The sequence below is a fragment of the Cetorhinus maximus genome, chromosome 5, assembly GCF_964194155.1.
Source record: "Cetorhinus maximus chromosome 5, sCetMax3.hap1.1, whole genome shotgun sequence".
In the NCBI taxonomy this organism is placed as follows: Eukaryota; Metazoa; Chordata; class Chondrichthyes; order Lamniformes; family Cetorhinidae; genus Cetorhinus; species Cetorhinus maximus.
Window position 1 is genome coordinate 40143497 of NC_135883.1, and position 25929 is coordinate 40169425.

At 44.6% G+C, this 25929-nt stretch overlaps 1 protein-coding gene across 29 annotated transcripts in view; it reads right to left on the reverse strand.

Annotated features, from left to right (window-relative positions):
- dst (dystonin) overlaps positions 1–25929 on the reverse strand; it is a 568493-nt gene that overhangs the window by 359436 nt on the left and 183128 nt on the right. For 6 of the 29 annotated variants that reach the window (XM_078541801.1, XM_078541794.1, XM_078541797.1 and 3 more), the window contains exon 1: positions 7553–9285. The exons of 15 other annotated variants lie outside the window; for them this stretch is intronic. In XM_078541801.1, coding sequence (XP_078397927.1) covers positions 7553–8467 — 915 coding nt within the window. In that variant the 5' untranslated portion in view covers positions 8468–9285. Of the gene's footprint in view, positions 1–7552; positions 9287–25929 lie in introns of those variants that run through there. 8 more of the 29 variants (XM_078541823.1, XM_078541803.1, XM_078541800.1 and 5 more) reach the window with 5 other exon arrangements.

Genomic DNA, 25929 nt, shown 5'->3' on the forward strand with positions numbered 1-25929 from the left:
TGCATCTACTGCCACTGTCCTTCTAGATGGTAGCGGTCGTGGGTTTGGAAGGTGCTGTATAAGGAGCCTTGGTGAGTTCCTGCAGTGTATCTTGCAGGTGGTACACACTGCTGCTACTGTGCATCGGTGGCGGAGGGAGTGAATGTTTGTAGATGGGGTGCCAATCAAGTGGGCTGCTTTGTCCTGGATGGTATCAAACTTCTCGAGTGCTGTTGGAGCTGCACTCATCCAGGCAAGTGGAGAGTATTCCATCACATTCCTGAGTTGGGCCTTGTAGATGGTGGACAGGCTTTGGGGAGTCAGGAGGTGAGTTACTCGCCGCAGGATTCTGAGCCTCTAATTTGCTCATGGCCACAGTATTTATATGGCTAGTCCAGTTCAGTTCCGGTCAATGGTAACCCCAGGATGACGATAGTGGGCGATTCAGTGGTGGTATTGCCATTGAACATCAAGGGGTGAAGGTTAGACTCTCTCTTGTTGAAATGGTCATTGCCTGATACTTGTGTGGCGTGAATGTTACTTGCCACTTGTCAGCCCAAGTCTGGATATTGTCCAGGTCTTGTTGCATTTGGACATGGACTTCTTCAGTATCTGAGGAGTCACAAATGGTGCTGAACATTGTGCACTCATCAGCGAACATCCTCAACTCTGACTTTATGATGGAAGGAAGATGGTTGGGCCTAGGACACTACCCTGAGAAACTCCTGCAGTGATGTCCTGGGACTAAGATGATTGACCTCCAACAACCACAACCATTTCCCTTTGTGTTAGGTATGACTCTAACTAGGGGAGAGTTTGTGCCCTGATTCCCATTCAGTTTTGCTAGGGCTCCTTCATATCACAATCTGTCAAATGCCGCCTTGATGTCAAGGGCAGTCACTCTCACCTCACCTTGGGCGTTCAGCTCTTTTGTCTATGTTTGAACCAAGGCTGTAATGAGGTCAGGAGCTTAGTGGCCCTGGCAGAACACAAACTGAGCATCAGTGAGCAGGTTATTATTAAGTAAGTGCCGCTTGATAGCATTGTTGATGACCCCTTCCATCACTTTCCTGATGACTAAGAGTAGACTGATGGGGCAGTAATTAGCCGGGCTGGATGTGCCATACTTTATGTGGACAGGACATAGCTGAGCAATTTTCAACATTGCCGCATAGACACTAGTGTTGTAGCTGTACTGGAACAGCTTGGCTCAGGGCATAGTAAGTTCTGGAGCACAGGTCTATGCTATTGCCGCAATACTGCCAGGGCCCACAACCTTTGCAGTATCTAGTGTCTTCAGCCGTTTCTTGATATCACTTGGAGTGAATTGAATTGGCTGAAGACTGGCATCTGTGATGCTGGGGACCACCGGAGGAGGCCGAGATGGATCATCCACTTGGCACTTCTGGCTGAAGATTATTGCAAATGCTTCTGCCTTATCTTTTGCACTGATGTGCTGGGCTCCTCCATCATTGAGGATGGGGATATTTGTGGAGCCTCTTCCTCCAGCGAGTTGTTTAATTGCTCACCACCATTCACGAATGGATGAGGCAGGACTGCAGATCTTAGATCTGATCCCTTGGTTGTGGAATTGCTTAGTTCTGTCTATTGCTTGCTTCTTATACTGTTTGGCATGCAAGTAGTCCTGTGTTGTAGTTTCACCAGGTTGACACCTCATTTTTAGGTATGCCTGGTGCTGCTCCTGGCATGCCCTCCTGCACTCTTCATTGAACCAGGGCTGATCCCCTGGCTTGATGGTAATGGTTGAGTGGGGCATATACATACATACGAAATAGGAACAGAAATACACCATTCGGCCCTTAAAGCTTGCTCTGCCATTCAATAAGATCACGACTGATCCATTTGTGTTTTTAATTCCACATTCCCATCTACCCCCGATAACCTTTGATTTACTTGCCTAACAAGGACCTATCTACCTCTGCCTTAAAAATATTCAGTGACCCCGCCTCCACCTCCTTCTGCGGCAGAGCTCCAAAGTTGTATAACCCGCAGAAAAAAATTTCTCCTCATCTCTGTCCTAAAAGGGCAACCCCTAATTTTAGAACAGTGCCCCCTAGTTCTGAACTCACCCACAAAAGGAAACATCCTTTCCACATCCACCTTGTCAATACCATTCAGGATCTTTTATACATTAGTTAAGTCACCCCTGGCTCTTCTAAACTCCAGTGGAAACAAGCCCAGTCTGTCTAACCTTTCCTCATTCTTCCTACCAAGTGAATAACTTCACATTTTCATACATTATTTCCTACATTTTCCTACATTACATATGACAGGGCATGAGGTTACAGATTATGGTTGAGTACAATTCTGCTACTACTGATGGCCCACAGTGCCTCATGATTGCCCAGTCTTGAGTTGCTAGATTTGTTTGAAATTTATCCCATTTGGCACAGTGGTGGTGCCACACAACACAATGGAGGGTATCCTCAATATGAAGACCGGACTTTGTCTCCACAAGCACTGTGTGGTAGTCACTCCTATCGATACTGATGCATCTGCGGCAGGCAAGCAGGTTGGTGAGAATGAGGTCACGTATGTTTTTCCCTCTTGTTGGTTCCCTCAACACCTGCTGCAGACCCAGTCTAGCAACTATGTCTTTTAGGGCTCGGCTAGCTCGGTCTGTAGTGGTGCTACTGAGCCACTCTTGGTGATGGACATTGAAGTCCCCCTCCCAGAGTACATTCTGCGCCCTTGCCACCCTCAGTGCTTCCTCCAAGTGGTGTTCAAAATGGAGGAGGGCTGATTCATCAGCTGAGAGGGAGTCGGTACATGGTAATCAGCAAGACGTTTCCTTGCCCATGTTTGACCTGATCCCATGAGACTTCATTGGGTCCAGAGTCGATGTTGAGGGATCCCAGGACAAGTCCTCCTGACCATATACCACTGTGCCACCACCTCTGCTGGGTCTGTCCTGTCAGTGGGAATATGACTATGTCAGGCTGTTGCTGGATAGAAAGAAAGATTTGACTAGTCTATGGGACAGCTCTCACATTGACAAAGAGATATTCCATTTCTAAGATTACTTTCCATGAAAACAAAGTGCATACAGAAGTGAGAAACTTGTAGTTCATATAAGAAATTAGATAAAACTGTTACAAAAATTACACAGACTATTGGGGAGGAGGAAGCAAGTAATATTTTCTTTACAACGTTTTAAGTCTCATCCTGTTGCGTGAAACATATCGGCAACACTTGAACTAACATCTTCAAATAGGTTGAACATTCCTGCCATCTGTTGATCAGATATGGATATCATAGTATACATGTGAATATTATATGATCTGGTTTAGCAACAAAGAATAAAAAAAGTTCACTTCATTAATGATAAACGTCGCTGCGCCCAGTTGTATCTGTACAACTTTTATTGACAACAACTTCTCTATCCTCATTAATAAGATTTTGTTTTTGAAACCATACCGGTCAATCTTCTCTGGCGTTGCACATAGAAAGCCACAAAGTGTAGTCTCTCCCTTTCCCATCTATCCTCCTATCCAACATCACTAAAATCAGATTAGCTGGTCATTATCACATTGCTGTTTGTGGAAGCCTGCTATCCACAAGTTTGCTGCCACAGCTCCTGCATTACTACAGTGACTACAATTCAAAAACTGCCTATCTGGCTGCAGAGCGCTTTGGCAAGCCCGGAGGTCATGAAAGGTTCTATAGAAATGCAAGTTGCTCTTTCTTTCTATCCAGGACCATCTCTCTTATGCTTCTCATTCCTCAACTCTTAAGTTTGCCTCTCTCTGTCATTTTCTTTCCTTTTGAGTGCAAGGCAGGTGTTTTGACTAAGAAACAGTTCCACTAATAGTAGCCAGTAGGGTTGCCAACCCTCACATTGTCCAGGAGTCTCTCAACATGGACAATGGATCCCGTTCATGACCTGGATACTGGACCCCCTCACTATCAACCAGTTTCCCTTCTCCCTACCCCTTTACTCCATCTTGTCTTCCTATCTGATTCTCTCAAAGAGCTTCTATTTGCTTCCAAAATTTACCTCACATTCAAAAGGAATTAAAATAAAATGAGGAAAGAAACTGTCTGTTCGCCAGATATGCACACAATTGGCAAAAACATTATCCAGTTGTCAGTGAAACACAGATGAGGTAATCATCTTCCCTTGGAAGGCAACTTCTTGCTTTGAAAACTGAAGTACGATTATATGAAGAAAGACACTCTTAATTCCTCTCCCTCTGCCTGGAACTACACACATTCTAAAAGTTTACAGAACACAAAAGAAAAGGATAAAATAGGAGAGTATTCAGAACAATTTTCTCTCTCAAGCACACAGACTCTTTTTTTAAAAAAAGCCACAGATTTTTTTCAAATAAAGCTTAGAAAATTTGTGCTGAAGTCTCTCTTCCAATACTTTCGTAAAACTTTAGTGAAACCACCAGAAGTTAAAAAGGGGAAGGGGGAAGATCCTCACTCCTGCAGACTCAATGGTGCCAATCCACCCTGGAAAATTTGGGACACTGCACATGCTCACACAAAATCCAAATTCAGCTCACATAGCTTCACAGCTCTGAGCAAAAACATGAAGTCCAAACCCAGACTTCTGGGCGCGGCTGAAACCCTGAAGTAAAATTTTTAAATGAAGACATTAAAGAACACAAAAAGGTTATTATTTCAGAAGAATAATTGTGCTGATATGAAATATTGTTATTGATTAATTGGTTAAAGCCTTATGTTGGGCAATAAAAATGTCAGTTACAGAACGGGGAAAAGAAATTCAAAGAACATTGAGGGAACTTTGGAACACAAATGCACAGATTGCACATGACTACAAAGCTAATTTCCATTTTTCAATGTGGAAAGAGGATCTATAAAGGAATCGAGGAATGTGGGGATGGGGTGGAAAAGTGGAGTTGAGGGTGAGGGTCAGCCATGATCTTATTGAATGGTGGAGCAAGCTCGAGGGATGCAATGACCTGCTCCTGCTTCTTTTGTTAACAGGCACAAGAACGACAACAGTAAGTGAAGTGGTGCAGGGGAAAAAAAGTGCACGCAGACCGAAGATTTTCAATCTACTGTAGATGGGTGGTTCCAGGAAAAACATTCTTTCTGCAATGCATTTTTTTAAATTAGTTTTTCCAATCTTTTCGGGTTCATTCAAATTAAACTCAAGACAGGAGGCAAGTGGTGTAAGATATTACATTTTGATAAGAAAAATAAGGAAGTCACACATTATTTGGAAAATAAGGATCAAAATGGTGTAGAAGAGCAAAGGGATCTGTGAGTACAGATAGACAAATCACTAGAAGTTGTGACAGAGCACAATAAGGCCAATACAAAAACAAACCAAGCACTGGGGTTTATCTTCAGAGGGATAAAATTGAAAAGTAGAGACATTATTTTAAACCTTAATTAGACTACACTTGTGCACCCTCTACAAGATGCACTGCATGAACTCACCAAGCCTCGTTAGACAACACCTTCCAAACCCACAACCACTATCATCTAGAAGGACACATGGGGACACCACCATCTGCAAGTTTCCCTCCAAGCCACTCAGCATCCTGACTTAGACATATATCACTATTCATTCACTGTCGCTGGGTCAAAATCCTGGAACTCCCTCCCTAACAGCACTGTGGGTGTACCTACACCACATGGACTGCAGTGGTTCAAGAAGGCAACTCTCCACCACTTTTTGAAAGGCAACTGGGGATGAGTAATAAATGCTGGCCTAGCCAGTGATGCCGGCATCCCATCAATGAATTTTTTAAAAACCATGCATCGTTCTGGTCGGCATAAGGATATGGAGGTGCTACAGCGTGTGCAAAAAGAATTGAGAAGGATAATAGCAGAACTGCAAGGTTATACTTATCAGGACAGGATGAACAAGCTGGGTTACTTTTCTTTTGAAAACAGAAGGCTCAAGGGTGAGAGGTGAGGAGTAACCTAATAGAAGTCCTAAAAATTAAGGAAGATTTTGATACAGCAGACCCAAAGAGTGGGCCTGAGTTTTCCAAGGCCTGCAGAGCAAAGCTGGAAAATAATACATCAGGTCGGCTACCCAAACATTCCCAGCTCCAAGCGCTCTTGCTGTAGGTGAGATAAACACAGCAGATGCTATTCATCCAGCAGCGTCATATTGTAAATAGGCCCATTAATGAGCCAATTTGGGAACACTGATGGTGCTGTTGGGACCTTCCTGACAGCGAACAGATTTCCCGCCCACCGCCCCCCTGTAGAAACACACTCAGGGAAGCTTCTTGGTCAAACAATATGAACTTAATCTACACAAGAGCTTCTGTGGCTGTTTATATCCAACCAGCCCCTCAAATAGCCCTCTTTTCCTAGGAAACCCCTCCCTAAAATTTATTCCCTTGCGCTAGCCACACATTGGTTGAATAAATCGCATGACCTATACTCAGTTGAACAGGTCTTAAAATGACAGTCATCACACCCTCCACCACTGAGACCAGAGTCCTGCAGCTAACTAGTGGTGGCCTCTAAGACATCATCTCACTCATCGCAGCAGCATGGATCCACTGGAATGTGGCTTCAACAGCCTCGACCATAAGCCACCTTCAAGAGGGTTCCCCCTGCACAATGATGGCCAGTCATTTGTGGCCATAGCTGATTTTTAATGTTATAAACGGAGAGCGGCCCCACTTTGAGGTGCCCTTACGATCTCCCACCTATTTCGACAGCGCCCGCCTCTCCAACTGGGGCTGCCAGCCAGGCATCACTTTGGGTCCTCTTATTGGGTCTCCTGCTTTTCTGGTCTGCCCCATCCTTAAATGGACAGGAATCCCAGAGGCAGCTTTATAATTGGCTGCCTCCAGGAAAATCGCGACGAATGTCCCGCCACGGTCAATTCTGGGTTCCTGACCGGGAATTGAGATCATAACCCAACTGGGATAAGTCAGCCACATGTTTCCACTTGTGGAGGCTATCAATATAAGACAGTCGCCAAGAAATCCAATAGGAAATTCTTTACTGAGAATGTGTAACTCACTAACACAAGGAGTAATTGGGCTGAATAGCATAGATGCATTTAAGGGAAGCTAGGTAAACACCTGATGAAGTAAACAATAGAAAGATAAGATGCTGGGGGAAGACTGGGAGGAGGCTTGAGTGGAGCATCAACACTGGCACAGACTGATTGGCCGAATGATGTGTTTCTTGGGGTCTCATGTAATTCTGTGCAAACCGTACAGGCTGATGTGCTATCAAACCATATAGGTTAATGCATCATAAACTGTATGGGGGATGGGGTTAGATGGCTAACAACACATTAGCTCAGATTAATGCCAACAGCACAGGGATCGATCTCTGTTCTGCCTGAGGTAGGCCCATAAAACAATATTGTTGTTACATAAAATGATGTAGATTGAGATACCATTATGCTATATTTAACTTAATGCATAGACATGAAGAAAACTGCAGCTCCATAACCTTCCATATATAAAAAAATAAATCACTGCAGAGACCACTACTCAACAGGTACATGTAATAAATTAATTTCCCTAATCATTTAATCAAAATCCTTTTGTTGTGGATGGGAAGGGGGGAGGGAAGGAAAAAATCAGGAACTCATTACCTCATTGAGCAGTGATGTGAATCTATTAGCAGCTGAATGTTTATGTCTGCTCATCACCGTTTCCCTGGACATTTTTCCAGACAGAGGTAGCAGACTGTTTCCCGGTGCTGAGGGAGATGAATCACTGCAGTCAGCAGCCCCTTGCTGCCTCTTTGTTTGGGGTCTGAAGTCCGTTAATGGCAGTTTATGATGTGGCAGCCCAGGTCGGTCTGCAGCGCTGTAAAGCGTGCGATCGAAAATATCGCTCAGACTTTTGGATGGCCAACTGTCAAACTGACTTTCCACCTTTGGGCATGGGACAGGCCAAGCAACGGTGCTCAAACTGGCGGATTTTCTCGTCTCATAGTCCAGGCAATGCTGGTCAAACGGGTCATCCTGGACTCCGCTGCGCTTTGACCTTTTTTTCTTCTTTTTCTGCTTCTTCACTCGGGAGAGCTCGTTGCAGTCAGCTACACATCCCCTGCTTGCTCCATCTGATTCCACGTCCCCTTCGGACTGGTACAGGACGCAGCTGCCCGAAATAGAAAGGGAGGAGGACTCTCCGACATCGCCGAGCCTGCCAGTTAGTGCGTTGGTTAAATAAGTCCTCTCACCGTTGGGACCGGTGCAGCTTGCTCCTTTGGTACTGTCGCTGCGATGGTTTCCATTATCCAGAAGGTACGGTACCACTTCTCCGCTGGAATCTTCCACTGAGGTCCCCCCTAGCGCTGAAATTCTGGCTGCGATCTTTTGGCACCCCTCCGCATCACTCTGCTTAGCAAATTCTTGTTGAAATGGCAGTTCCTCGTTTTTCTTCTTCTTCCTCTTCAGATAAAGTTTGCTGCGAGGATAAGGAGAGCGACCCAGAGGGGCCTTGGCAGGATCTACCGCACATTCTTCTTTCTGCGCTCTCACACATCCACAAGTGTTTCCCATTCTTTTCACAAAGAGCAGAAGGTAACCTTCTGGAGCAGAACTGGCCTCTTGCAAATGTTTTTTATCAAGTCAAAATCCTGGGCAGCAGATTTATCCATAATCCGAAATTGTTCTCTCTCTCCCTCTCTCCCTCTCCCCCCTTCTTTATCCTGTCTGTTTGTCTGTCTCCCTCTGTCTCCTTCAGACACATACACACACTCTCTCTCTCTCTCTCTCTCTCTCTCTCCCTCTCTCTCCCTTTCTCTCACACTGGCTGACTGTCTTTCTCCTCCACCCTCTCACCCTCTGGCTCCCTTTCTCCTTCACCACCTCTCCCTCTCTTTCTCTGTCGTTCTCCTTCACCCTCTCTCTCTCTAGCTGGCTGTCTTTCTCTCACTCCCTCGGTGCGCAGCCATTTTGCATTTGTGAAATGTTCATGCAGCCAATGATGGCATTTAGCCCAGAAAGGGCCTGTGTCTGATCAGTCCATAACCAACCATGGTTACAGCAGTGGAGAATGCTCAGAACTGAACTCATTCAGCGTGTGTACAGCAGAAGCACCCAGCGACCTTGCTGAAACTTAGCAGAGACTCCACACCACAAGATAATAAATGGAAAACTCCCAGATTAGTCACAACTTGCTCCACTTAAAACTGCAACACCAAGTGAAGCAAGTTTAAGTAATGCTTAAGGAATCTGCAGCAACCTTTGAAATCATTAACCTATGTACATACTGAGAGCAAACAGCATTGTGCTAATGAAATACAGTCGGGTGGGGGAAGGGATATATGCCACCTTTGCCAACTCAAGACCCTCAGTGTAGGGAAAAATGTGCCCTAATAAAAGTAATTAAGTTGTGATTTTAAAAAATCCTCCTTAAAACCTTTTTTTAATTATGACTAACATTCCAGAGTCCTAATTATAATGTTATCAGTCGCTTTCCAGCTGTATTGACACTTACTGTGGTCAGGAAGCAACTGGAATTCAACTTTATTGCCCATTCTGACTTATAATACGTATTTATATTACTTAAAGGGGAAGGACAGTCAACGGAGAAACATTTTTGGCTGAAAGCATTCTCCATCCTGCGTAGAAACAGGTTCACAATTACTCTTTGCTGATTTGTTGTGTAAAAATTAACTTCTCTCCCAATAGGCTACACTGATAATAGCCCTGCTGGGACAGTCCTGGAGAGACTCCATAAAAATAAACCACAGACTGGCCCCAGAGACAGTCAGGCCGTGGGAATGCACGCAACAGGCAGATGATGCAGGTTTCACATCGATGTGACCCCCAACCCACCAACCCCCTCCCAAACTCCCACAGCTCACAATCAGTTCCTGCATCTGGAAGAAATCCACATTATTTGCCACACTGCTCACCACAAGGGAAATACATACAACCACCACCACATCCCCCCCGCCGCCCAACACCACGACATGCCGCTCTGACCTGCTCCACCTCATGCTAGCCCACTTTACCATGGCAACCCACCCTATCATCATATGAGCCAACCATGCTGACCCTCAATACACTCAGGCATTCCCACCACACTGCCCTTTCATACCACTCCATCTCCCACTGACCCATCTCACTAATTTACCCCAGGCTCTCACAAAAGGCGCTTATATAAATAAAAATATTTCTGTATTTTTCTTTCTGCCTTTCTTCCAAATGCAAGCTCCGTCCTAATGAGTCCATCACTGAAAAATGAAAAGAAAAGACTTGCATTTATATAGCACCATTCACAATCCAGATGACCCAAAGTGCTTTACAGCCAACGAAATACTTTCCTGCAGTATAATCACTATCGTAATGTAGGAATGTTGCTGCTGAAAGCTAATGGCAAAAGGAATGTCTCGATTTTGTAATCAACCATAACTTGTGTTGTGTGGCATATCTAACAATGAGGGAGGAAGTTCTATGGACATGGGGATGTGCTCGATCTTAACCACCTTTTTAAAAATAATCCCAACTGTGCTGCATGCAATTTAAACCTTAGAGTACGTTGACTGGTTCAGCAGCACTCTGCTTCTGTTGAACCAGCTGAATCACTCTAAATAAATAAATAATACTGCCAACTCTCATTGGGTCTATTACTGGTGGGGGGTTCATCACATGACCTTCAGGCCCAGTCAAACAGACTCAATCTCCCATCTCCAATCTGAGCGTAACTAAGAAGGCAAAGCATTCAAAGGAAGTGATCGTGTTTTCAAAAAAATAATTTTTTGTTTAATTCCCTTATAATTTATCCAAGCTAATGGTAACTGTGTCCTGGAGATTAATCTTTAATTCCTGGAGACAACCCTGGAGGATTGGCAACTCTAAATGCAGCTTAAAACCAACAAATCTGCAGAGGCCAGATGTCTGAATCTGTCAATTTTTGTTAGACTGCAGGGAACAAAGTGCTTTTACTAGCACAATTTCGAATAGCAATGACATTTATTGAATTTCTACTAAAATCAGAGTGCTGCCGTGCACATTTTAGTGAAGAGAGGTCAGTTTGTCTCAGAAATAGAAGTCTGCTTGTTTCGTTTTCCATTTTGCCTGGCAGGAATTTCTCATTTGGTGGCGCCAATTCAGTGCAGGGTGCGAGACTGCCAGCGCAATAATGCAGGCGCAAGAGTGGCCCTCTGAACCTGCAAGTGCCAGCCAACATTGCTCGCTGCGCATTGCCATCCTGGACAAACTATCCCTTCATGTTTCCTTTAGCGGGTGAGGGCTTCAAGCTCTCCCACATCTATTACAGGCAGCAGCAACCTCATCCGCTACTCTATTAACCCCCACTGATGGGCAAACTCTTAGTCCTAACTCAAACAGCACAGAATTTGCATTCCCCACTCAAGCCATACTGGTGACATGGGAGTGCGAATGAATGTCACTTTGTACTGAATTACAGGTCGTTTAGTTATCCAGACTCCCGCTCACAGAGAACAGGCTCCAAATAATCCAAACTCAGAACTCAGATGTAGTTCAATGCAAAGGAGCGTGAGATGATTTATTTTGGCAGGAAGAATATGGAGAGGCAGTATAAAATAAAGGCAGAAGCTCAAAGGGAGGTGCAGGAACAGAGGAACCTTAGTGTATGCGTACATAAGTCATTGAAGATAGCAGGGCAGGTTGAGAGAGCAGTTAATAAAGCAGATAGTATCTTAGGCTTTATTAATAGGGGCATTGAGTAAAGAGTAAGGAGGTCATGTTGAACTTGTATAAGACACTAGTTGGGCCTCATCTGGAGAACTGCGTCCAGTTCTGGGCACCATACTTGAGGAAGGATGTGAAGACGTTGGAGAGAGTACAGAGGAGATTCACAAGAATGATTCCTGGGATGAAGAACTGTAGCTATGAGGATAGATTGGAGAGGTTGGGACTGTTTTCCTTGGAGAAAAGAAGGCTGAGAGGAGACTTGATAGAGGTATTCAAGATCCTGAGGGGTGTGGACAGGGTAAATAGTGAGAAACTTCCCACTCAAGGGAGCTTCAAGAACTAGAGGGCACAGGTTCAAAATAAGGGCGGGATGAGGTTTCCGCTATTAAATTAAAAACTAAATTAAATTAAATTAAAAACAATACAAATGTTTGGACAGAATTTTATCATCTATATGTTCAGGTGACCGATTCTGATGCGTGGACATTTTTTTCTGGATTTCAAAATCTTTATTGATTGCTTTTAAATTCTCCAGCTCCCTGAGGCAGCTCTCTGTCTTCAGGGAGCTTTCGTTCCGTGCTCCCCCGCGCCCACGCCCTCCTCCCATCCCCACCCCGACATCACTGAGCATTTAAGCCGTTAATTGGCTGAGCCAGCGTGAAATCGCGGTCAGGGGCCGATCGCGGTCGGCAATCCGTTCCCCGGCTACTCCCGGGCCCGCCGATAGCGCGTGCCGCCAAACTAAAAGCCCTGCCTAGTAAGTTAGTAAGGGTATTTAAGGGTATTTTTGGGCCAGTTAGATTCAAGGCAGCCAGTAAGTTTTTAAATGTGAAAGGAATGTAGCTCACCCTTATTATACGCTTTCTTACAGGAAAATGATCTTCGTTGAGCACATTTTTCGTTTAGCACGCCGTTTTTTATGAACACATTAGGAGTGCTAAATGACAACAGCTGTATCTCCAATATTAGCTTAAAGCTGTAGTTCTTTGTTTAAATGCTCACACTGCAACTTGGAATCTCATTGAAGCCTGACACAAGGCTTCAACACGAGGTGGGGGAGGGTCACCTCACCTTGTGGCTGTGTTTTTCTTGAATAAGCAGTGCCCTTTGTGTTATCTCCTCATAAACAATTTAAATATCCCATTTATGTGTGAAGGTTGAAACTAAATAAGAAAGAAAGGTTTGTATTTATACCATACCTTTCAAATCCTCAATTTCTGAAAGTGATTTACAGCCAACTGAGTGTTTTTTTTTAAGTACAGCCATTCCTATGTAACAATGTACGCACAACAAGATTCCACAATAATGGCCAAGTTACCTTTTTTTTTAAGGTTTTGGGTGAAGGATAAATATTGGCCATGACAATGTGGAGAATCCCCCTGCCCTTCTTTGAAACAGTCACAGCCTGCGATCTTTTACATCCACCTTACAAGGCAGACAGGGCCTTGGCTTAATGTCTCATCTGAAAGGCGGTACCACCAAAGATGCTGGGCACTTCCTGTACTGCACTGTATTGTCAGCCTAGATTTTGTGCTCAAGTCTCTGCAGTGGAACTTCAACCCATAACCTTTGGACACAGAGGCGAGCTGAAGGGAGCAAGAATCAACTGCGAAAATGATGTTATTGCTGGGGAACAAGGCAGCTGTTGCTATGTTGTTTTGTTGTAAATGAGAGATCACATGATATGTAATAGTTTTATTTTGGAATGATGGTAATCTAGACATTGCCACATTTAACAGCTTATGTCATGATTCCAAGCCAAGCTACAATGAGTGATTCCCTCACCAATGGCATCCCATCTTAACCACTGAACCTTTTAGTCCTACTGGACTTGAGCACTAATGCTCCAGGTTTGTGTGGGCATCCAAAACTATGGGCTAAAATATAAACTGGTCACCAATAAATCCAGAAGAATTACCCAGAGAATGGTGAGAATATGGAACTCACTACCACATGGAGTAGTTGAGGCAAACAGTATACATGCTTTTCAGGTAAATCTAGATAAACACTGGAGGGAGAAAATAATAGAAGGATATGATGATAGGGTGAGATGAAAAGAGTTGGAGGAGGTTTGTGTGGAGCATAAACACTGTCATCGACCAGTTGGGCTGAATGGGCTGTTTCTGTGCTGTAAAATACTCTGCACTTGGGTAATTCTATGTACAAGATCATCTCAGGGGAAGGTGATGGTGCACTAGTAACGTCACTGGGCTAGTAAGTAGGCCAATGCTCGGGGGACACGGGTTCGAATCCTACCAAGGCAGCTCGTGGAATTTAAATTCAGTGAATGAACATGGAATAGAAAGCTAGTCTCAGTAATGGTGACCATGAAACTATCAATTGTCATAAAAACCCATCTGGTTCACAAATGCCCTTTAGGGAAGGAAATCTGTCATCCTTACCCAGTCTGGCCTACATGTGACTCCAGGCTCACAGCAATATGGTTGACTCTTAACTGCCCTTTGAAATGGCTCAGTGAGCCACTCAGTTCAAGGGCAATTAGGGATGGGTAACAAATGCTGGCCTTACCAGTGATTCCGACATCCCATGAAAGAATAAAGAAAGCTGCAGCACCCATATTTACACATTCAGACTGTCATTATTGGTTTGCTTACATTTCCACTAACTAGCATTACCTAAACTAATTACAATCCCGCCACTCCTTGAAGATAGTATTGAAGATTTAGGGAGGCGACTTTATTCCTCTTCAAACAGTGACAGAGCCTCAGGTGCATTCATTATTTTTAGAAACCTTCAAAGCTGCAATAAATCCAGTTCAACACCACTAAGCCTGAACACATGACACAAAAAGGTAGACAAGGAGTCACAGACAGCCCCTGAGAACATGTTGTGGTCACTTTGCAAAACAGGAAATTAATTTTGCATCTCTACCTTCATTTGACAGCCTGATTTAAAATGGTTACCCATCTGGCCTTGGTTAAGGAAGAGGTAAAATAAACTTCTCAAAACTAACTTTATCAATGGTAAAAAGAACACATATAATTACATTATTTTGCATTTATATAGTGCCTTAAACCTAGTAAAATACTCCAAGATGCTTCACAGGAGTGTTATCAAAAAAAGATTAACACCAAACCAGATAAGGAGAAATTTACATAAGTGATCAAACGCTTGGGGGCAGAGGTTACTTTTAAGGAGCATCTTAAAAGTTTGCTGATAATTGACATTTGCAACTCCTCAGATAATGAAGCAGTCAATGTCCCCATGCAACAAGACCTGGTCAAGACTCAGGCTTGGACTGATAATTGGCAAGTAACATTCACACCAAACAAGTGGCAAGCAATGACCATTTCCAACAACAGGGAATCCAACCAATCTCCCCTTGATGTTCAACTTCATTATCATCACTGAATCCCCCACCATCAACATCCTGGGGGTCACGACTCTCCAAAACCTATCCACATCTACAAGATACAAGTCAGGAGTGTGTTAGAATACTCTCCGTTTGCCTGGATGAACAAGGCTCCAATAACACTCAAGAAGTTCAACGTCATCCAGGGCAAAGCAGCCCGCTTAATTGGCACCCCATCCTCTAGCTTGACCATTCACTCTCTCTATATCTGGCACAGTGTGGCAGCAGTGTATACCATCTACAAGATGCATTCAGCAACATGCCAGGGCTTCTCCAAAAGCACCTTCCAAACCCGTGACCTCTACCACCTAGTAGGACAAGGGCAGCAGATGCATAGGAACACCACCACCTGCAAGTTTCCCTCCGAGTCACACACCATCCTGAGCTGGAACTATTATCACTTCCTTTGCTATCACTGGGTCAAAATCCTAGAACTCCCTACCGATCAGCACTACAGTTGTACCTTCAGCACACTGACTGCTGCAGTTCAAGGAGGTGACTCGCCACCACCTTCTCAAGGAAAATCATGGATGGACAATAAATGCCTTGTTAGCACACCCACAACCCATTACGAATAAAGAAAAGGTCAATTGTAGAGGTAACAAAGAGTTTCTACAGCAGCTGAGCTGGGCCACTATAAAAATGTAAGAATTAGGAGCTGCAGTACACCATTTGGCCCACTGAGCCTGCTTTGCCATTTGATAAGATCATGGCCGAATCTCAACCTTGGCTCCACTTCCTGACATCCCTTGTTTCACTTAGAATCCAAAAAACCTATTAATCTGAACCTTAAATATACTCAATGATGAAGCATCCAAAACCCTCTGGGGATGCAGAATTCCAAAGATTCAGAATCCTTTGAGTGAAGAAATTTCTCCTCATCTCAGCTCTAAATGACCGACCCCTTATTCTGGCACTGTGATTCCATGTTCTAGACTCTTCAGCCAGGGACCTCGCAACATCAAACCCTCACTGAATCTTCTGTTTCAATGAGCTCACCTCTCACTTCTCATGGTAAATAGTTTATCAAATCATTGACCGGTTAGTAAATTCCTTCACAGTTCACTATCAGAATAAAACTAAAGATGCTAATGACTGATATTCAGCTCTCGAGTTACTGAGTATCCCTGAACAGCACTTCTTCCACTAATCCCTTATTTCCTCCTTCACACTCATGGCTAATGCGATGACAAACTCTGCCCAGGTAAGGAAGCCAGGGCCAAAGCCAGGAACATGGACAAAGTTCTTGACAGAAAATGTACTTCCTCAATTTATACGGCAATCCCTGCATCAGGCCAGTGACTACTGTAGCCATGAGTTGGAGTAACTAGGTGTTTACTGGCTGCGCTTGAGAATGGAGAGGTCAAGGTTATAGGGCAGGAGGAAAGATGGGGAAATACAAACCAGTACTGGATTCATAAACCATTAACAAAGATTCAGGGGAGATCCGATCTTAATGTACAGTTTCAGCCAAGTGCAACTACCCCATGCTTGGCTTATTCATGCTAGGCTTTTGTTCATGTTTGGTCAGTTGCCGATATCCACTTTTCTCACAAAGCAGCAGATTTCCCACCCCCACAGAATCAGCTACACTGTAGGTCTGGAAACAAGCTTTTCCAGTCTTTGCTCAAATGGGGAGCTGAAAAGAAAACTGACCACATGGAAGGCAACAATGGCAACTATGATCTTGAAACAGAAAGTGGAGGAAATACACAATCGGTCAGAGAGCAACTGTGGAGAGAGACAGAGTTAACCTTTCAGGTTAACCTTTGGTCAGAACATAGTTTTGGCAACTATGGGTGAAACTTCTCATTTCACCACCCTCCAACCCCTCCACCTGGGAGAGGGCAGGCAGGCACAGCCATGTCTGACACCTTCTGCACCTACGCTGCTATTTTAGCAGTGGCGGGGTTACTTCAGGTGGCCCATATGCCCGTGGGCCAATTGAGGCCCTTACGTGTCCAATTAAGGGCCTCCTCTGATCACTGCTGATATAGGCCTCTTCCCCTGCCATGCCTAAGCTGGTCCCCCATGCCACATGCAGAACCCACCACCTGCCCACCCCCTTGCCAGGGCCTACCAGCCTGGCCCCGGCAAAACACAGGGCTGAACCCAATGTCCGACTCCAAGGCTCCTCATCCTGCAGTCCCTGCAGTGGCCACTGCTCCTGGTGGCATTGCTGTGATGAGAGAACTCCTGGCCATTTAAATTGACCAGCAGCTCTCAGAACCTGCTCACTCAGATTGGTTGACCAGCTTTAAATTGATATCCCTACAAATTTGCCCAGAGGTAGTGAAAGGTGCTATATAAATGGAAGCTTTTCGTTATACATGCATGCTTAGGTACCCAAGAAATGCATGTGGTAATAAATCAAAAAACCTCAAATCAAACATTGAGTCATGAAGACATTCTGTGCTTTTACACAAATACTGAGTGACCTCTCTTGTGTCTGTGTGACATATATTTAAGCACTCAGAGCTTTTATGAGCCAAAGCACATCTTTCCCACCCACTGGATGGAATATATATAATCAATGGATAATACCTTACTGTCACATCCTAATCCCAGTATAAAATTATCAAATGTTTATTTTGGACCCACTGCAAAGCCATGCCTGTGCGTTGCAGTCCATTTTAGAATTCTAAAAGCTATAAATTTGCAGAAATACAATGTATTTGCTTCAGATTAAACTGCTGGGTGAGCACAGATCTCCTGGAGGCTCAGTAGATTATTGCACCTCATGACACCGAATGACCATCCCTAAAGTCACCCAATTTTAACCTGGGGGAGGATGAGTGGAAGTTAAATAAGCAATAGGTTCTCAGTGTCCAAACTTGAGGTAGAAAAGAAAACAAGCTTCCTACTCCAAATCCTTATTCCGTGACTCCTGCAGAGAGTGTTTAACTGCAGGATGTGGCGAGGAACTGACAGTAGGAATAAACTAGTCATTTTCAGGTTGACAGACTCTCACTTAAACTTTAACTCTTGGATACTTTAAATCTTCAAGAACTTTAAGTCTTCTTAAACCTCTCTTCATCTGTCTCTTCCACCCTCAGCTCCACCAATAATTGCAAGGAGCTCATGGACTTGGTCATTAAGATCAAGGCCAGCTGCTCATACTGCTTCTCTCCCTTTCACTAGCCCTTCTGGCCAAATTTCCTCAGCATTTCTTCATCTGAGCCTTGAACTCGCATCTTTCTCCAGTTTCTTTCCTATCTCCCCCCCAAGCCCTCTCTAAGCTTATTTTGTCCACGAGACCCACTTCTTGCTCCCTTGAGCCTCTTCCCATGAGGCTACTGACCACCAAAGCTCCTCTCCTGGCTCCCATTAGCTAATATTATTAACAGTTCTCTCCCTTCAGGTATTGTCCTTATCTCTTTAAACCCATCTCCTCAAAACAAAACCTCGACCTCACTATTCTTGCAAACTACCAGTGGCAGCCTTCTGCCACCCTCAATCGTTTGTGCCGTGCTGAGCTAGGCATTGGCTGATGTGGCTCAGGAGTCTCACTCTGGCATGGCAGTCTCTGCCACATTTGCTGCAGAGGGCTAAGAATGTGCAAATATCACTGGCCTCTGTTTTCTCTGGGTCCTCTTCTCGGCCAGTTGAGCTTTTTGTTTCTGCTCACCTCTTCCAATGTCCTTCCAAACAGTCAGCCTTCAGAGGTCATGGCTGTCAACAACCCTCTCCCAGATATCAAGGTCCATATCTGCCATCTTCATATCGCAGGTGTCCTTGTAGGGGAGGAATGGATGGCTAGGTAGTCATGACCCAGTGCCAGCTCACTGTACAGAAGGCCATCATCTATCCAATGAAGTCAACACAGATGTTGTTGGCTTAGAAAGGAGTGTATGCTGATCCATATTCCAGGACCTCTGAGTTGGTGACCTTGTCCTGCCAAGAGATGTCGAGATATGTCTGAGACAGCGAAGGTGGAAACTGTTCAGCCTTTTCTTCTGCCTAGCATGTGTTGTCCAGGTCTTACCACTGTAGAGGAATGTGCTGAAGACCCAGGCTTGGTAGACTCACAGTTTGGTGTTTGTGCACCATATCATCCACTTCCCACCTCATTAGTTATGCAGCCACAGGAAACAAGCCATATTGCTGCCAGGTGGTCTCTGAATTGCCCACAACACCGTTACTTCACAGTTTCCTCACTCCGGCTGCCATACCTAAACTGCAGCCGCACACAGTTCTCAATGCTTGCAGCCCAGGACTTCTCCAGTGAAGACATGGCCCCAAATGTCAAGAAGAGTTCAGTGACCCATCTCTGGAATGCCTTATGGAGGCCCACCGTGATGTCCTCTACCCCCACTGTGGCTGCAGGAGGTCCAGCAATCTAACAGCTCCAGCTTGGGAGGCAGTGACAGTGGTGGTCAGTGCCAACGCTGCACAGAAGAGGTTGGCCATCCAGTGCAGGGAGAGGATGAATGATCTCATCTGTGCCACCAGGGTACGGCGACCATCTCATCACTCTAAACTCACACTCAGTAAAGCAATGGAAGGGGTCATCAACAGTGCTATCAAACATCACGTGCTTAGCAATAACCTGCTCACTGACACTCAGTTTGGGTTCCGCCAGGGCCACTCAGCCCCTGACCTCATTACAACTTTGGTTCAAACATGAACAAAACAGCTGAATTCCAGAGGTGAGGTGAGAGTGACTGCCCTTGATATCAAGGCAGCATTTGACCGAGTGTGGCATCAAGGAGCCCTAACAAAACTGGAGCCAATGGGAATCAGGGGGAAAACTCTCCACTGGTTGGAGTCATACCCAGCACAAAGGAAGATGGTCGTGGTTATTGGAGATCAATCATCTCAGCTCCAGGACACCACTGTTCCTCAGGGTAGCGTCTTAGGACCAAACATCTTCGGCTGCTTCATCAATGACCATCCTTCCATCATAAAGATCAGGAGTGGGGAATGTCCGCTGATGACTGCGTAATGTTCTGCACCATTCACGACTCCTCAGATATCAAAGCGTTCCACGTCCAAATGCAGCAAGACCTGGACAATATCCAGGCTTGGGCTGACATGTGGCAAGTAACATTCACACCACACAATTGCCAGGCAATGACCATCACCAACAAGAGAGAATCTAACCATCACCCCTTGACATTCAAAGGCATTCCCATCGCTGAATCCCCCATTATCAACATAACATGGGGGCTACCATTGACCAGAAACTGAACTGGACTAGACATATAAATACTGTGGCTACAAGAGCAGGTCAGAGGCTAGGAATCCTATGGTAAGTAACTCATCTCCTGACTGCCCAAAGCATGTCCACCATGTACAAGGCACAAGTGTGGAGTGTGATGGAATACTCCCCACTTGACTGGTTGCACTCAAGAAGCTGGACATCATCGAAGACAAAGCAGCCCGCTTAATTGGCACCTCATCTACAACCATTCACTCCCTCCACCAATGACGAACAGTAGCAGAGGTGTGTACCGTCTACAAGATGCACTGCAGGGACTCACCAAGGCTCCTTAGACAGCACCTTCCAAACCCATGACCACTACCATCTGGTAGGACAAGGGCAAAAGATACATGGGAACACAGCCACCTGGAAGTTCCCCCCAAGTCATTTACCATCCTGACTTGGAAATATATCGCCATTCTTTCACTGTCTCTGGGTCAAAATCCTGGAACTCCCTCCCTAACAGCACTGTGGATGTACTACACCACATGGACTGCAGCAGTTCCAGAAGGCAGCTCACCACCACCTTCTCAAGGGCAATTGGGATGGGCAATAAATGCTGCCCTAGCCAGCAATGTCCACATCCCGTGAATGAGTGAATTAAAAAAAACTCGCAAGGCCGTCACACATTCACTGGCATCTCACTCACTGCCAACTCAAGGAACATCACCACCCATTCTCTCTCACACACCATCACATCTCCATCTGACCTCAGCTCCACTGGAGGCTGCCTCCTCAGCCCTCACCATATTGAGGCCACTTGCACAGATCAACATGTGTCCCCACACACTCCCTGGGATACCCCCAAGCAAGCCATAGCTCTACAGCCATTGAAAAGCCATCCCTGCCTTAGGGCTGGTCTGATAGGTAGAGACCTGCCCATAAACCTCCCTAAAAGCAATGTGGTATTGCCTGCGAAGCCTGGAGCTGATGACCGCCAATGTTGCCTGAAGCAAGGTAGGCAAACGAACCTCAAAGTCCCAAGTGAAGTCCCAGGTGCAACAATGGTTTACTAGACCGATTCCTGTCTCAGACAGGAAGAGAGGATTTTCCTATAAACAGAGATTGAGTAGAATAGGCAGGGCTCAGGACAGGGTGGGGTGCAGGCGGTGCCAAACACCGAGGCCTGGTGGGGGGCCCAGGCTCAGTGTTTCAAACAGAGTTTTATGTCGTCCCTCAAATGAGCTTCAGACCTGAAAGGCTGGCTTTAAAAACAATATCACAGCCTTCAGCCTGATGGTTCAAATTTTTTCAGCCTGTCTTTCAGGTCAGTTCCACCAAGTTGCTGCACTGCTGCTTCCGACCTTTGGGTAGCTTCATGGTTTTGATGGAGAAAAAAAAAAGTTAACGTTTCGAGTCCATAGGACTCTTCTTCAGAGCCATACGGACTCAAAACTTTAACTCTGTTTTTATTCTCCACAGATGCCATTAGACCTGCTGAGATTTTCCAGCATTTTCTGTTTTTGTTTCAGATTTCCAGCAACCGCAGTATTTTGCTTTTATATTCATGGTTTTGATGGGTTTTTTTTAATCCCACCAGAAAACCACGAAGCTTCCTGAAGTTCAGCAGCAGCGCGGTAACAAGAACACTCTGTTCTTGGTTGAAAAATAGTAAACTGAATCTCTAACTATTTTGGAGCCAATTGGATGCTCTGAGGGTGGGGGTCGGGGGGGGGATGTAGTGCAGGGGAGAGAGGTAGGGAGTGTTGGAGGGGTCGGGGGGAAGTTAGGGGTGAGTGTCACTGTTAAGGTTTAGTAATTGGTGAATCCTGAAAGGGGAAATACATCAAGCAAGATTGAGGTGGAGGGTCAAGTGGCGGTGGGGGTAATAAGGGGCCCAGAAAGAAGGCAAGCACTAGGGTCCATGAATTCTCTCCCTGGTCCTAAGAATAGATCTAAACTCCCTGGAGTTTGGAAGAATGACTGATTATCTCAAAGAAACATAAAATATTCCAAGAGGGTAGATGCCGAGAAATGGCTAAACGGTATAAAACTTGGGATCACAGGATCAGGATAAGGAGACGGCTATTGAGGAGTGAGATGAGCAGAAATGTCTTCGCTCAAATGGTTGTCAATCTTTGGAATTCTCTACCCCTAAGAGAATAGGGTAGTTGGGTATATGCAAGGCTAAGATCAATGTCAGCTCACTCCAAGGGCACTCATGTTGTCTCCGACACCCCACCCTTTTCTCCATAGCCCTGCAATTCTTTTTTCTTCAGATAATTGTCCAATTCTCTTTTATAAGTCAAGATTGAATCTACCTCCATAAGTCTCAAGCAGTGCATTCCAGATCTTAACCACTTGCTGCGTAATTTTTTTCCCTCCTGTCACCACTGCTTCATTTGCCAATTCCCTTAAACCTGCGCCTTCTGGTTTTCAATCTTTCCACCAATGGGAACAGTTTCTCCCTATCAACTCTGTCCAGACCCCTCTACATTTTGAATATCTCCATCAAATCTACTGTCAGTCTTCTCTTCTCCAAGGAGAACGTTCCCAACTTCTTTTATCTATCCACATAATGGAAGCTCCTCATCCCAGGGACCATTCTCATGAATCTTTAATGCGCCTTCTATCATGCCTTCACATCCTTCCTAAAGTGTGTTGCCCAGAACTGGACAATACTCCAGTTGAGGCCAAATCACTGTTTTAAACAAGTTTAACATAAGTTCCTTGCTTTTGTACTCTATGCCCCTACTTATAAAGCTGAGGATCCCATATGCTTTGTTGACCGCTTTCTCAACCAGCCACCTTCAATGATTTGTGCACATATGCCCTTAGGTCCCTCAGCTCCTGCATCCCCTTTAGAATTGTATCCTTTATTTTATATTGCCTTTCCTTGTTCTTCCTACAGGTACAGTGTCTCAAAGGTGGCAACCTCGGGACGAAGTCCATGCCGGATTTCGGATCTTGCTAGTTTTTGGGTCAGGCTGTTCGGTCGGATCAGGGGTCACTCAGAGCATGGGAAAAGATAGGCACGTGAAGCCAATAGCTAGTCAGCGAGCCATCACACCAATGCAGCACCTAGCCATATAAGCCGTTGAGTTATTTCATTCATCTAATAATAATTAAAAAATCATGCACGGCTGCTTAAAAATGTTTAATTTTTGGATAGCCAGATTTGAGACACTGTACCTGTACCAAAATGAATGACGTCACACATCTCGGAATTAAATTTCATCTGACACAGGCCCGCCCATTCCACCAGCTTATTTATGTCCTATTGGAGTTTCATTATCCCCGTTACAGTTCACAATACTTTCAAGTTTTGTGTCATCTGCAAATTTTGAAACTGTGCCCTGCACACACAAATCTAGGTCATTAATAGATATCAGGAAAAGCAGGGGTCCTAACACTGACCCCTAGGGAACCCCACTGTACACCTTCCCCAGAATGAAAACAACTGTTTACCACTACTCTGTTTCCGGTCATTCAGCCAATTTTGTAACCGTGCTTTTATTCCATGGGTTCTAACTTTTCTGGCAAACCAGTCATGTGGCACTTTATCAATGTCTTTTGGAAGTTTATATACACCATAAAAGCAGCATTATTCTCATAAACCCTTTCTGTTACCTCAAAAAGCTCCAGCAAGTTAGTTAAACACAATTTGCTCTAAACAAATCCAGCCTGGCTTTCCTTAATTAACCCACATTTGGCCAAGTGACTGCCAATTATGTCCCAAATTCTTTTTTCAAAAGCTTTTCCCACCACTGGGGTTAAACTAACTTCTACGTAGTTACTTGATTTATCCCACCCACCCATTTTGAGCAAGGGTTTGCAATTCTCCAGTCCTCTGGTACTACCCCTGTGTCTAAGGAGGATTGGAAGATTATGGCCAGTGCATCTGCAATTTCCACCCTTACTTTCCTTATTATCATTGGGCGCATCTCATCCAACCCTGGCAACTTATCAACGTTAAGTGCTGTCAGCCAATTTAATACCTCCTCTTTATCAATTTTTAGCTCATCCAGTGTCTCAACTACCTCCTCTTTCACTATAACTTTGCAGCATCTTCTTCCTTGATAAAGACAGATGCAATATATTAATACCTAAGCTATGCCCTCTGCCTACACATGCAAATTCCCTTTAAGGTCCCTAATTGACCCCACTCCTCTTTTTACCACCCTTTTACTATTTATATGCCTATAGAAGACTTTTGGATTCCCTTTTATGTTAGCTGCCAGTATTTTCTTATACTCCCACTTCTTTTCTCATGTTTTTTCACATCTCTTCTGAACCCTTTTTTTGAGACTGGTTCTCAATTGTATTATCCACCACACATCTGTCAGATGCAGTCTTTTTCTGCTTCATCTTACTCTCTATCTCTTTCCCCCTCAGAGGAATGTACCTTCACTGTGCTTGAAATATTTCCTCTTCAAATGTAGCCCATTGTTCCTTTACAGTTTTGCCTACCAATCTTCGATTTCAATTTACCTGGGCTAGATCGATTCTCACTCTACTGAAGTTGGACCTCCCCCAATTAATTATTTTCATCCTGGCTTTCTCTTTGTCCATTACATAGCCAACCTACCATATCCCTAAAAGTTCCCTGACTCACACTTGATTCATTTGACCCACCTCATTCCCCAAAGCCAGGTCCAACAATGCCTCCCTTTTTTGCCAGGAGGTAAACTGATGTCAAAAAATTCTCCTGAACACGCTCTAGAAACTCCTGCTCCTCTCTACCCTTTGCACAATTACTATCACAATCTATTTTAGGATTAATAAAGTCCCCCATGATAATTACTCTACAATTATTGCATTTCTCTGTAATTTCCTTGCAAACTTGCTCCTTTATATCTTTCTCACTAGTTGGTGGTTTATACAATATACCGAGCAATGTGATGGTACCTCTACTGTTTCTTAGCTCTAACCAAATAGATTCTGTTTTTGACCCCTCTAGGACATCCTCTCTCTAGAGAACTGTAATGTTCTCCTTAATCAATATTGCTACTCCTCATCCTTTCCTTCTGTCCTTATCTTTCCTGAACACCTTGTATCTAGGGATATTTAGTGCCCAGTCCGGTCCACTTGTGAACCAGGTCTCCATTAATTGCTACAACATCATATTTTTATGTGGTTATCTGTGCCTGAAGCTCACCAACCTTATTTGCCACACTCTGTGAATTCACATCCATGCACAGTAGCCCTAATTTAGACCTTATTACATTCCCTCTTACTCTGACTGCATTTAATACACTACTATTTCTTACCCTATTGCCATCTGTCTTTCCCAATTCTCTGAGCACCTTGTTTTTCCTCCTCTCATGTTACCTCCTGGTTCCCATCTCCCTGCCAAGTTAGTTTAACCCCCCTGCAATAGCACTAGTAAATCGCCCCACAAAGGCAATGGTCCCAGCTTTGTTCAGGAGCAAAACAAAAACAAAAATACCTGGAAAAACCCAGCAGGTCTGACAGCATCTGCGGAGAGGAATACAGTTAACGTTTCGAGTCAGTATGACTCTTCAACAGAACTAAGGAAAAATGGAAAAGAGGTGAAATATAAGCTGGTTTAAGGGGGGGGGGGGTGGGACAAGTAGAGTTGGATAGAGGGCCAGTGATAGGTGGAGATTGCCAAAAGATGTCATAGACAAAAGGACAAAGAGGTGTTGACGGTGGAATATTAGCTAAGAAATTTGCTAATGGTGACATTAAGGGTAGAAAGCAAGACGGGCTAGGTACAGATAGCCCTAGTGGGGGTGCGGTGGGGGGGAAAGGATCGAAATAGGCTAAAAGGTAGAGATAAAACAATGGACGGAAATA